Source organism: Mirounga angustirostris, unplaced genomic scaffold (genome assembly GCF_029215605.1).
Source record: "Mirounga angustirostris isolate CCGP_5_RB_7025 unplaced genomic scaffold, mMirAng1.0.hap1 SCAF_3, whole genome shotgun sequence".
Lineage (NCBI taxonomy): Eukaryota > Metazoa > Chordata > Mammalia > Carnivora > Phocidae > Mirounga > Mirounga angustirostris.
In genome coordinates, this window is record NW_026991711.1 from 166,482,052 (window position 1) to 166,496,552 (window position 14,501).

Genomic DNA, 14,501 nt, shown 5'->3' on the forward strand with positions numbered 1-14,501 from the left:
CCGAGATCATGAGCTGAGCCAAAATCAGGAGCTGGATGCCTAACTGACTGAGCCACCCAGGCATCCCTCTTCTGTCCATTTTTTAATCGGATTATTTGGTTTTTGGGTATTAATTTGTATCCATTTTTTATATATTTTGGATACTAGCCCTTTATCGGATATGTCATTTGTAAATATTTTCCCCCATTCAGTAGGTTGCCTTTTAGTTTTGGTGATTGTTTCCTTTGCTGTGCAAAAACATTTTATTTTGAGATAGTCCCCATAGTTTATTTTTGCTTTTGTTTCCCTTACCTCAGGAGACATATCCAGAAAAATGTTGCTATGGCTGATGTCAGAGAAATTATTGCCTGTGCTCTCTTCAAGGATTTTTATGGTTTTAGGCCTCACATTTAGGTCTTTAATCCATTTTGAGTTTATTTTTGTGTGTGGTGCAAGAAAGTGATCCAGGTTCATTCTTTTGCACGAAGCTGTTGTTGAAGAGATTGTCTTTTTCCATTTTATATTCATTCCTCTTTTGTTGAAGATTAATTCACCATATAATTGTGGGTTTATTTCTGGGTTTTCTATTCTATTCCGTTGATCTGTGTGTCTGTTTTTATGCCAGTAACATACTGTTTTAATCACTACCGCTTTGTAATATAACTTGAAGTCTGGAATTGTGATACCTTGAGTTTTGTTTTTCTTTTTCAGGATTGCTTTGGCTATTTGAGGTCTTTTGTGGCTCCATACAAATTTTAGGGTTGGTTGTTTCTAGTTCTATGGAAATGCTTTGGTATTTTGATAGGGATTGCAGTAAATCTGTAGATTACTTTGGGTAGTGTAGACATTTTAACAATAGATGTTCTTCCAGTCCACGAGCGTGGATTGCCTTTCCATTTCTTTGTGTTATCTTCAATTTCTTCCATCAGTGTTTTATAGTTTTCAGAGTACAGGTCTTTCACCTCTTTGGTTAAATTTATTCCTAGATATTTTATTGTTTTTGGTGCAATTGTAAATGGGATTATTTTCTTAATTTCACTTTCTGCTGCTTCATTATTAGTGTATAGAAATGCAACAGATTCCTGTACGTTGATTTTGTATCCTGTGACTTTACTGAATTCATTTGTCAGTTCTAGTAGTTTTTTGGTGGAGTCTTTCAGGTTTTCTCTATACAGTATCATGTCATCTGCAGATAGAGTTTTCCTGCTTCCCTACCAAGATAGATGCCTTTTATTTCTTTTTTGTTGTCTGATTGCTGTGGCCAGGACTTGCAGTACTCTATTGAATAAAAGTGGTGAGAGTGGACATCCTTTTCTTGTTCCTGACCTTAGGGGAGAAGTTCTCAGTGTTTCCCTCTTGAGTATGATGTTGGCTGTGGGTTTTTCATATAAGGCTTTTATTATATTGAAGTATGTTCCCTTTAGCCCTACTTTGCAGAGGGCTTTTATCATGAGTGGATGTTGTACTTTGTCTAATGCTTTTTCTGCATCTATTGAAGTGATCATATGGTTTTTATCTTTTCTCTTATTGATGTGGTATATCATGTTGATTGTTTTGTGAATATTGAACCACATTGGTGTCCTGGAAAGAAATCCCACTTGATTGTGGTGTATGATTTTTTTTTTTTTTTAGGTGTCATTGGATTCAGTTTGCTAATATTTTAGTTGGGGATTTTTGCATCTATGTTCATCAGGAATGTTGGTCTGTAGTTCTCTTGTTGTGGTGTCTTTATTTGATTTTAGAATCAGGGTGATACTGGCCTCATAGAATGAATTTGGAAGTTTTCCTTCCGATTCTATTTTTTTTTTTAAATAGTTTGAGAAGAATAGGTATTACCTCGTCTTTAAATGTTTGGTAGAATTCGCCTGAGAAGCCATCTGGTCCTGGACTTTTATTTTGGGGGAGTTTTTTGATTTCTGATTAAATTTCAATGCTGGTAACTGGTCTGTTCAAATTTTCTATTTCTTCCTGCTTTGGTTTTAGTACTTTCACATATTTTAAAAACATACTCCCATTGAACTGCAGTCAAGTATAAACTTTTGTATTCTCTTTTCTTTTACACAGGTATGGAAAGCAGAGACCAGTGGCCCTTTCTGTCTGAATTACAATGGTTGAAAAGGAGAAGGAAGAGAGCAGTGAATGTGAGTGTGGCGTTGAACCATAGGTGGGGCCACTTCATTCAGTTAAACTGTGTGCCTGAAATCACATAGTATCTGAGTATATCTAAAGCAGTTGAGATTTGGGTAACATCCTTTCACAAACCAAAACAACAAACTAAACTCTTCCTATGGTTTGCGTCTTATAGGCATATTGCTTTTTATTCAGCTTTTTCTATTTGATGTAAACTGGTTACAGTGTCCTATGAACCCTGATGGCATATAAGGAATGTATTATTTTAGCTTCATTTTCAAAGCATTTTCTTATGAAAAGTACAGTGCATTTTTTCTATTAAAAGTACAGCAGACTTTTTTTTATATGGCTTATATAACATTATGAAGCATTTTTGTTCACCAAAAAAGTAAGGGGTAGTATTAGGTTTTGAAATGTTGGCTATTTGTAGCTCTTTCAAACTGAAAGCTCCGATGTACCAAAATTTGAAGCTGGATATGTTTTCTTAAGGATCTATTTGACCATTGGTATCATGACAGTTACCAAATAAGAATCATGTAATTATATAATCAACAACTGTAGGATAGCTCCCATGTATTGATAAATGTATAGGAGCTTTGTAACTGAAATTACGTTCCTAGTCTTTTTCATAATAGATTAGAAAGCTGTAATGATGGGGACTGTTTCGTAATTACATGGTGAATGCTATGTAACTGAGAATTAATTCCACAGCATATAGATTACATGGTAATTTACTAGATAACTTAATGAGTAATTATACTGAAAATTGCACATTTTAGATAATGTTTTGCTGAATGTATTTTTTTGTGAAAAAATTAGACCACCAGTCATCAGAAACTTAGTTTCAGGTTAAATCATCCTCTCTTTTATGAGCCTGTCTTCATGTTATGGTGATTATAGATACAAATTTTGGTTTTTTACTTAGAGTTTTTTTTTTTTTTTAGATTTTATTTATTTATTTGAGAGAGAGAATGAGATAGAGAGCATGAGAGGGGGGAGGGTCAGAGAGAGAGGCAGACTCCCTGCTGAGCAGGGAGCCCGACGTGGGACTCGATCCCGGAACTCCAGGATCATGACCTGAGCTGAAGGCAGTCGCTTAACCAACTGAGCCACCCAGGCGCCCTTTACTTAGAGTTTTTTTTCTCACTCTTGAAGATGTGGTTGGTAATAATAAGTTTTATATAGGCTACTGACATTTCACTACAGTCCACCCCTATCAAATATAAACTGATCAGTGACCTTGTACATAAAGAAAAAAAGAGTCATCGTTATTGGTTTCCAACTATGAAAAAAGAAAGTCCAAATGATAATTAAAATGCTTAGCCCTTGCTCTTAAAATTAGGAATAATCAAAATTTAGAAGCATTTAGAAAATAGTAATTATCAATGTTTGTTCCTTTGAGAAGTTGTGTGGTTAAGATTTAGTACATTATTATTAAAATTTCACTCCAGTGAGTTAATGTTTCTTTTGACTATATTGATAGCTGTTTTCCACATGTACTGTGCTGTTCTTATTAAATGAGCTTTAAGTAGATTTCCTTTGAAGTTTTAAGTAGATAAGAATCTTTTTTACCACATTTTAATGCCAAAGAAATTGAGATTTATTTATTTTAGCAGAATTATACTATACACTTTTCTCTAGGATATTTTTACATATGAAAATCATATAAAAATAACGTGGGCTGGGGGTGCCTGGCTGACTCAGTTGGTGGAGCATGTGACTCTTGATCTTGGAGTCATGAGTTCGAGCCCCATATTGGGAGTAGAGATTACTTAAAAAAAAATCTTAAAAAAAAATACCACAGGCTTTTCTCTATCTTGACGAGTATTTTTTTTTTTAAGATTTTATTTATTTATTTGACAGAGAGACAGTGAGAGAGGGAACACAAGCAGTGGGAATGGGAGAGGGGGAAGCAGACTTCCTGCTGAACAGAGAGTCCAATGCGGGGCTCGATCCCAGGACCTTGGGATCATGATCTAAGCTGAAGGCAGACGCTTAACAACTGAGCCACCAGGTGCCCCTATTTTAATGATAATTAAATACAGTTCTTTTCTGAATACTTGAATGTTTATCCACACTTTACAGTCGCTGTCTTCGATTTTGCTTAGCAAGTTTGTTCCAGCGTGTTTTTTTTATAAAGTAGGCAGCAAAGCATTCTTTTTGAAAAATTCAAAGTCAATCTATAAGTTAATAGTCAGCATCAGAGATATATCCACCACCATTCTGACTATATTTTTATTTTCCCTAGCCATCTCGCGGTGTGTTTGAAGAAATGAAATATTTGGAACTTATGATTGTTAATGATCACAAAACGGTAAGAATATAAAGAATCAGTGAGTTTTAGGCCTGGCAGCTTGCTTAAGAAAGAATACATTTCACTGTATATTGAATCATTATTTGTTACTTACTAGGGCCAATATATTTAGATGCTTTGTTTCTTTGGAACTGTTGAATGACTTGATTTATTTCATGGTGTTTGGAAACACTGGGCTTTATAGAATTTTCACAACTCTAATAAACAGATGAATATTTAGTGGTTATGATGAATGGATTGAACTATTTGTTTGACATCTTTTACATACCTTCATTTAAAATTCTTATCCTCTACTTTTCTTCTTCTGTGTATTTGGCCACTACTTTCTAATTTTATTCCATGTCTTTGTTCTGAGAACATTTTTTTCTTACTAATTATTATGACTTGTGGCAAATGTAATTATAGGAAGTGAAGATGTATAATAAAGGCATATCCAAAGAGACAATCTTTGATGATTTATCTTCTTTAAATTTTGGAAAGATGAGTAATATTGTGCTACTTATGTCAAAGTACAGTGTGATTTAATGTGTCATCTCAATAACATTTAAAAGACATGGAAAATAATTATTGCCTCCACTGGCTGTTCTTGAAAATAGAGTGGAAACTTTTTTTTTTTTAAAAGGTTTCATTTATTTATTTGAGAGAGAGAAAGCGAGCATGAGCCAGGGAGAGGGGCAGAAGGAGAGGAAGAAGCAGGCTCCCTGCTTAGCAGGGAGCCCTACTAAGGGCTGAATCCCAGGACACCGGGGATCATGACCAGAGCTGAAGGCAGATGCTTAAGCAACTGAGCCACCCAGGCACCCCGAGTAGAAACTTTCTTAACCATGTTTTACTTAATCGTGTCCCTTGTAAAACAGGTTGGCTGAAGCCTAGAGCTTTCTAAAGAGTCTTGTCCAGTAGGGTGTTTGCAAGTATAACCAACACTTGGGGTATGCTTAAATATTTAACATCTAGCTCTCTGGGGAAAAAAGCCTTGATTTATAATGGTTACTGATACCTGTGATGTAAATACTCCCATCATGGCTGATTTCAAGCTACTGGAGTGAGCTCACTAAATGAGGAGCTGGGAAAAGTTGCATCCAGTTCGCTCTTGTGAACTGTTGGGAGCTGGCTCCAGCACCCCTTTGCTGCACCTCCCAGACTGTGTAGGCTCGTTGTACTTCTTGTTGTAACTATATAATTTAATTTAAGAAATTGTATAAACCAAGACAAAGAGTAGTTGTTTTTATGAAAACTGAGTTATATTTCTGGAAAGATGAGACTATTTTAAGAAATACTTAAAAGTCAGGTATGGGTGACAAACTTGTAAAAGATTGCAACAAAAATTCAGATTGCTTTGCATATATCATTAAGTCCTTGTTTTACTTTAAGGAGGCCAAATTAGATTAGTAGACGATAGGGTAAAATGACAGTGTGAAATTCTATTAGTAGACCCTACTCGAGAAAAGGCCTTGAAACCATAAATTTAAAAATATGGTGACTTAGGGGCACCTGGGTGGCTCAGTCGTTAAACGTCTGCCTTCAGCTCAGGTCATGATCCCATGGTCCTGGGATCGAGCCCCACATTGGGCTCCCTGCTCCGCGGGAAAGCCTGCTTCTCCTTCTCCCACTCCCCCTGCTTGTGTTCCCTCTCTTGCTGTGTCTCTCTCTGTCAAATAAATAAATAAAATCTTTTAAAAAAATATATGGTGACTTAATTTATTTTTAAACTTTTATTTGATTCTCTACATTAGCAGACTTTTTTTACTAATTGCCAAGTACTGGTTCAGTTATGTTGAGTATTATTCAGTGGAATACCTGTTAATTATATATGCAGATTTATTTTATTTACCAGTAGCTTTTAAATGTATTGCTTGATATATGTTAGAAGAAGCAGAGGAGAGGTCCTCTCTGGTCAGAAAGAAAACCAAATGTGTACACAGCCATTTTAGATAATGAAGGCTAAACTAAGAGTTTCAGAAGGACATTTGCTTGAAACCCCAAGATAATTTTTCATCTGAACTATTTTTGTTGATTGGGACATTGAAATTTTTTGTAGGTACTTCTCAGTCCTTAGCGTTGTGGCATGAAACTATGGCGTTAGACACTTCCGCTTTCTCTAATAGCCATTATGCAAATACTTTTAAAGTAGTGGAAGGAATAACTGTGATACGGTCAATGCCTCTAAATTCACAAAGTACCTTCACAGAGAGCTGGGAATGAAGAGAACCCTTCTCCAACCCCTGACTTTGATCTCCACATCTCCTGTTCCACCATACTCTAAAACTGTCATCAATCAGAGTAGGTATCAGTAACTGTATAAATAGGAAACAATAATTTTTAAAAAATATTATATACTTTGAATTTATATTTTAATCCTTTTAAATGGAAGCATTTAAATAATCTTGTCTTTATCTTATGACTATAAAACAGCACCCTCCCATTTAAAATATCATTTTCATATATGGAAATTTTCTGCACTTTATACCATATATTCTGTGATAAAGTTACCTTCTCTATCCTAGCAAATTTGTTAAGGGTAAACCTTAGTAATTATTTTATTATTATTGTTATTAAAATTGAGAGAGAACTAGTCATGATATGTTCATCTATCTTTGAAACTAGAATAAAAGAACTGTAATTTTCACTGATAAACTTGGAAGGAATACATAGTAAGAAATTAAATAAAAAGAAAGCTTTATTTTCGAGTAGTAATAATACCTAAAGTAGAAAGAAATTACCTAAGTGATTTCTACTATTTAAATAAACATTACATCTGGGCTAATAGGACAGAATATTCCTTTTGCTTTGAGACCAGGTTACATCCTAGTCCCACATAAGCGTGTCATTTTATAAGGATTTTTCTTCTTTTGAGAGGTGAGAAAAAAGTTTTTTTAAGGTGTGCTTTATATGAAATGAAGAAAATGAAGATTGTTTTTGAATTTGATTGCCACAAAGAAGTAGTAAATCAGAACATGGGTCAGAGTCCTGAAATTCACATTTTGAAGGTAAAACTGAACTAGAATAATTAACATCTGTTTTTTTAATACCTGGAGTTTTACTGTTGGCTTTTAGAATGATCATCCTTGAAATGACTCATCATCATACAATCTTTGTGCTAGATGAGGCAACACAGTTGTTTTGATAACTGTCACCCTAAGATGGAAAATCAAGCTCTAATTTTAATTTTTTTCAAAAAGCAAATTTCTTTAAGCGTTGTAATTGTTCAGGAAGGAAAAATAAATTTGTCACTTTAAATGTAAATTATTTTCAGTGATCACAAAATGTGAAAGTAAGTTTTATCATAAATGGAGATTGCACATTTTTCTTTGTATGCAAAATTATTCCTCATTCATGCAGGAAATAGAAACATTTTGCCTACATTCATGTTCAAGCTAATCTCTTTAATTCAGAGTAACCTAATATTGGCTTCCTGAAAAAAGGCAGACACCTTATTTTGAACAAGCATCATGTTATTGGTGGCTTTCAATTAGGAAGGGAAAATCCCTCAATTTTGTAGAAAGCATCTTGGTAGCTAGCTGGTGGAAGCTAATTTGTAAGCCAGTTATAGCCTTGATAAGGGTCTGCAAACATTTCTTTGAGCCACTTGAGCTAAATATAAATATGAAAAGCCTTATTCTAATAGAAAATTGGTTGAAATATTTTAAAGTGCACGAAAAAAGTTTTGCTTACATTTTTGCTGTATCCATACGTACAAGTCCGAGTGCAACTGTGTTATCGCTCAAATATTTTTCAATTTAAATCTCAATTTGAACCCTATTTAAAAACCACTATACTTTATGGGCACATTAACAAATTACGAGTTCTCATCAAGAACTGTGATTTCTTGGGAATATACATTAACTATTTTATCAGAATTGTTAGCTGGAAAAGTTTATCTCCTATCTCAACCCAGAGTAGGCATTGAATTCCAGCTGTGTGACCTTGGATAAGTTCTTTGTCCTCTCTGAACCTCACTGTCCACATTTCTAAAATGGTCTAATAAAACCCACCTCACAGAGTTTGAGGAGCAAATATTTGTTGTAGGAGAAACACTTATAGATCCTGGTAAATCTTAGCTGCTGAATTAAGTGGAACTTCAAGTGAACAAATCTCATGGGTACCCTAGCTGTCCTCTTTCGTGCTCTCTCACTCTCTTTCGTGCTGCCGCAGTGGACACGGTTGATTATGCTCTCCTATGTGAAACATTTTCTTCATCTTTTGGCTTCTGTTGACACAACAGCTCTCCCACTTTACTGGCCTTCCTTCTTAGTCTTTTGCATCTGGCCTCTAGGGTTATGGGAGTGCTCATAGCTTGGTTTTGGGCTCTCTTTTCTCTCTATAACTCTTGCCAATGTGAACACTTCCAGTCTCAATCTTTAAATAATATCATGACTTTAGGGACGCCTGGGTGTCTCAGTCAGTTAAGCATCCAACTCTTGGTTTCAGCTCAGGTCATGATCTCAGGGTCGTGAGATCGAGCCCCACATTGGGCTCCGAGCTCAGCAGGGAGTCGGATGGAGATTTTCTCTTTCCCTCGGCCTCTGCCCCTCTCCCCTCAAAATAAATAAATAAAATCTTAAAAAATATATATCATGACTTTAAATTTATCGCTCTCTACTTTATGCCTCTAGCCTCCTGAGTCCATACTTATGTATCAACTGTCTACTTGCATGCCAGCTTCAGTACTGAATAGGCATCTCTAACATTTCTAAATCAGCACTCTTGATCCCTTAGTCCTAAGCTTCTCTTCACCTAGTCTTTCTCATTATTTTAAATGTCACCTTTATTCCCCCAGCTATTCAAATTCAAGACCTGGCAGTCATCCTTTATTCTTCTCTTTCCTCACCTTCCACATCCTATACATCAGCAAGTCCTGGGAACCCTACCTTCATAGTGTGTCCACCCACTTCTCTCTGCAGATGTCCAGCCTTCATTATCTTTTACCTGGACTCTTGCTTCCATGCTTGACCCTTTCTAATTCACTTACCCCACAGCAGATGGAGCTTTCTATAAAGGAAATCAGAGACATGGAAATTAAAAATATGAAATAAGTGAAAAACATCGCAACATCAAAAAAGACTTCATTAATTTTTTAACTTGCATCTCATATTTTCGCATGATCATTATACTACAAAAAGAAGTCTCCAAAATGGACAAATTAATATTCAGAAGCAAAATAAAGTTAATTGTCATAGGTATATAACACCACTGCCTTAGAATAGGTGTCAGTTAATATTTTTCATTTCTTTTTGTAATATGTGCTTCTTAATGTCAAGACTTTTAATATTGTCATCACCCCAAAGGAACTTAATGCTGAGGCTTTTGCTTTTACTTTAAAAAATATCTTTGAAATTTTTTAGCGTGTGGAATTTGCTGGACAACTTAAAATGCTTAGCTATTTACAGCAACTTCTTTATGCCAGGTTTGAAAACCCTGTTAAAGTGCGTTAAGATTCTTAGATCAATATGATGTTTTTGGCCCAGTTACATGCACAGATTGATGTTTACTCTTAAAGAACACATGGAGACAGTTTGGGTCAGATTATGATGCACAGTGACAGCAGTAACATCAAGTCTGAGTCCATTCTGAGTCCAAGTCCATTCAGGCTGATCTAACAAAACACCGCAGACTGGGCGGCTTATGAATAACAGAAATTTATTTCTCACCGTTCTAGGGGCTGAGAAACCCAAGATCATGGTGCCAGCAGGTCGTGAGGACCTGCTTCCCGATTCATAGGCAGCACCTCGCTCTGTCCCCACTTCCTCTGGTGCAAGGGGCAAGGGAGGTCTCTGGAGCTTCCTTTGAGGGACTAATCCCATTCATTAGCCTTCTGCCTCATGACCAAAGCATCTCCCAAAGGCCCCACCTCCTAATACCATCATTTTGGGAGTTAGGATTTCAACATATGAATTTGGGGGGATATAAACATTCACATCATAGTAAGTGTTATAAATGCAAAATGGTAATAAATTAGTGAATGCTACCAATAACACAGTACTGATTTATTGCACATTTGTCATGGGTTGTCATTGTATGAAGTAGCATAAAAAATAAATACCAGGGGCGCCTGGGTGGCTCAGTTGGTTAAGCAACTGCCTTCGGCTCAGGTCATGATCCTGGAGTCCCTGGATCGAGTCCCACATCGGGCTCCCTGCTCGGCAGGGAGTCTGCTTCTCCCTCTGACCCTCCCCCCTCTCATGTGCTCTCTCTCAAATAAATAAATAAAATCTTTAAAATAAATAAATAAATAAATAAATAAATAAATAAATACCAGGTATGTAAGCATGAAGACATATATTCTTTGTTTAAAAAAAAACATAGTACTGGGGTAGAGAGAGAATGAAATGAAGAGAGCCTGACAAATTTATAGTATGAAAGTGGGCAGAGGAGGAAAAAAAAAGAATTTCATGGATTTCCAGAGTAGAACCGTTTTTAATCTTTATGAAAGATATGTTACTAAAGACAGATTTTAAAGATTTATGGTGCAAATCTGATTCAGTAGTTTTGAGTATGTTTTCCTTTTTCCTCAGTAGAGGGTGTGATCCCCCTGTGGTAGACTCCAGTTTTCAAATGTCCTCTCAAAGACATACTGTACAGTATTCTTTGCTAAAACTGTAGCCCTCCAGATGTTGTTGTGGAATTATTCTATTAATTTATTTTTATTTATTTTCTTAAATAATCATAAATAACCATAAACAATCTTAAACTATCCACGCACTTCATTTTTACTTTTTGTCCCTCCTTTGTTCTGACTTGAAACAGTCAAAAGCCAAGGCTTCGTTTGGAGGAGGCATTCTTCTGAAAGAATATACTAAAATGTATAAAAAATGCGTTCTATATCATGGCCAGTATCTAAAGTGCTGCCTAAGAAATTTTCTTGGTCAGTGTCTGGTCTTGAGTTTAAAGGGAGAAGGGTGTCCAGTTGGGACTAAATTTCTTCGCTAAGCCCTTCGTAAACTGTAATGGTTGTTTCAGTGAACACAAGAAGATTGCATTTGTAGACATTAAGACTGAATGAACTACTCATTTCTCTGGTGTAAAGCTTCTCACACAGATTTCTACAGGTTCTCTCCATACTTGGAACTGGTACAGGTGTTTTAGATGGAGTTTTGCTGCCTAATAGAGAATCAAAAAAACACCACTATATCCAACATGGTGCGAGCAGAATTGTCTATTTTTAATCCCTATTTGTACTATTGCTGTGAAGTGTCTGCTTTTACTGAAGTTTGAAATTTGCCATTAAATTATGATTTGGCAGTAACTGGTTTATCCTTCTCCCCCCAGTATAAGAAATATCGCTCTTCTCATGCACACACCAATAACTTCGCAAAGTCCGTGGTCAACCTTGTGGATTCTGTAAGTATCCCAGTTTTCTTGAACCTATTTTCCCAAGACGGGATGGTTTATAAAAAACACCATCCTTAAGCTCATCTGGCTAAGAAATTTCCATATATTTGCCTGATAAACATATATGGTCTGCTTCCACGAAAAGTAGTGTTATCAAAGTTTTGGGGGCAGTTGGGTCATTCTCGGTATGCCAAAGATGCATTAGTGTTGCTTCTAAGTGATGTCTAGACCTCTTTGTCACCCAGCCTAGAGGGACAAAAACACTAGAGAAAATTAACTGCCAAAAAGAGTGTAAATTACACTTGGCAAATGAGACTTTGTTAATGATGACCAGTTGAGCTTATTGTCTTAAATATATTGCAAGAGAGCTAATTGATTGAGGTGGAGTATTTTTTTTTTTTTAAGAACTCACATTTATTTTCTTAGTAGTGAATGCTTCAGATTTTATTTCTAGATGACAGAATTAAGTGCAGTCCCCCAAATAAAATTAATTTGAACCAGTAAGATATATATCTCCTTACAAAGACTTCTAGCTCTATAAATCATTCATATTGATATTTTTTCCCCTCTCATTTTGTAAGTTACAGAGAATAATGTTTAAGATTTTCTTCCTTTTTCCTGATTTAGGTAGAATTACATAGATGTGAATATTATTTGTTATGTTCCAATAAATAGTTCAGTTTGGCTAGTCATAGATTAAATATAGCATACTACTTTGTTTTCTAATGTAAAGTGCTATTTGTTCAGTTAAATCTATTTTTATCTGATATTTATGGTATGTTCCCTCTTAACTGGGAAAAAAAAAAAACTTTTTATGAATTGCCAACTGTCTAAATGATACTTATTTCCTCCAAAGAACTGCCTTTGAAACAGTCCCCAAACCTTTCATCACGTAAATACTCACAACATATACCTGTAGGCACAGCTGAGTAACGGTATAATACAGGTGGATGGTCATAGTGAGCCATATAGAGTTAGGATTGAAATTCTGAAAGCCAGTTTACACCTGGTTTATTAATCTTCTGTAATTTCAGCTCTTGTCAGCAGTCTTCTCAGAAGAAGACTATAAGTGAATATGGAAAAGAGAAGTTGCCAAAGCTGTTGACTTGGTAGCATCTCTGTGTTGGTCATTCTACCATGATTGAATAGAACCACATCTTGCAAAGTGGAATTGGGTTCTGAAGCTGGCTAACTAATCTTTAAAAGACATTACATTTAACTCGCTTGTTGTAAAATCATTATAGCTTCGGGTTGATTTAGGCATGATGATATTCCTTTTCTTCAGTGTGTTCGAAGATCACCCATTATTTTTTTAATTAGCTTGAAAATAGGACAAAATGATAGCCATCTTTGAAATTGCTTAATTGTGTGAATTGTTTAGCATCTGGGCCAAAAGTCGAGAAAGATACAGTTTAAATATTGGGAGTGAGGCCACCCTATGGTGAGGGGGAAGTGGGTGATATGAATCTGTTTTTCCCTCTTTTGGCCCAGATCTAGGATTCCCTCCCACTGTTCTTTTACGTGTCATGGCGCTGGGCCTCCAAGGACAAGTAAGCCATGTTGTTGGGCGCTGGTCCAAGGATTTAGTGATCTGTTTCAATCCTGCTGGGCTGACTGGTCGTACTGCACTATGAGCCAGTAGGTCAGGCTCCAGCCACTCTTTGGGAGAGTGGTTTTACTGAACGCTGTTATGAATTTATGTCCAGACTTTAGAATCTTGACATCCCTACTGTCCATCCCCTAGTGAGATGCCTGGCCAATAAATGTGCTGATTTGGGATTAAAATAATCTTGTAGGAGAGGCTGAATTGTGTGATTGTTCTTTCTTTCTTTCTTTTTGTTCTTGGAAATGAGAAAGGAAAGAAGATTCTTTATGATGAGCTAATTGTGACCTCATGTTCTCCTCTCACCTCCCCTCCTGTCCTTCCACTGACTCTGAATCACTGACTGTGCATGTTTGACCCAGTGTTTTCCTCCTGCACCTGTCCTGTTGTATACCCTCAGATTTACAAGGAGCAGCTCAATACCAGGGTTGTCCTGGTGGCTGTAGAGACCTGGACTGAGAAGGATCATATTGACATCACCACCAACCCTGTGCAGATGCTCCATGAGTTCTCCAAATACCGGCAGCGTATCAAACAGCATGCTGATGCTGTGCACCTCATCTCGTATGTACCTGCGGTCTTTGATCTTTATGCCCTTATTGTATCCGTTAAGTTATATGTCAGTGTACTGATCTTGAATTGATTCTTCTTTCTGGTTATGTAAGTAGCAGGGAGGTAAGTTGTCTGGTGCTGGGACGGTGGTTCCATGGTCATAAGATTTACCTTCAGAGCACGTTCTTACTTTCATGCTTTCCATCCTCCAGGTCAACTCATGATTCAAGGTGGCTGCTGGTGCACCAGCCTTTATTAAGCACCAGGAATATAGTCATGGAGGAGTTCAAAAGAGCCCTCCTTCCAGCTGAGTTAGCTCCTTTAAAGCAGATTTCCTGAAAGCTTTCACATATCCATTTTACCAACAAATCATTTCCTGGCTCTTAATCACATGCCACACATAGAGAGGGTTGCAAGAGAGGCCAGGAAATACAGTCTTTTGAGGTGAACCATTGAATAAAATTGAGATTTTATCATTGAGGAAAAGGATGACCATATGGTCTTTCAATATAATAGGTGGTTTCCTTTTCCATTCATGGCAAAGCTGTTTTCAGACAGTCCTCCAAGGTTCTGTCCTGGAATCAGACCCACCAG

General features: G+C 36.5%; 1 protein-coding gene across 1 annotated transcript in view; it reads left to right on the forward strand.

The window, feature by feature from the left end:
- Positions 1-14,501, forward strand: part of ADAM23 (ADAM metallopeptidase domain 23) — a 160,975-nt gene that overhangs the window by 111,391 nt on the left and 35,083 nt on the right. The window contains exons 8-11 of the mRNA XM_064586977.1: positions 2,044-2,120; positions 4,358-4,423; positions 11,690-11,761; positions 13,756-13,919. Coding sequence (XP_064443047.1) covers positions 2,044-2,120; positions 4,358-4,423; positions 11,690-11,761; positions 13,756-13,919 — 379 coding nt within the window. The remainder of the gene's footprint in view (positions 1-2,043; positions 2,121-4,357; positions 4,424-11,689; positions 11,762-13,755; positions 13,920-14,501) is intronic.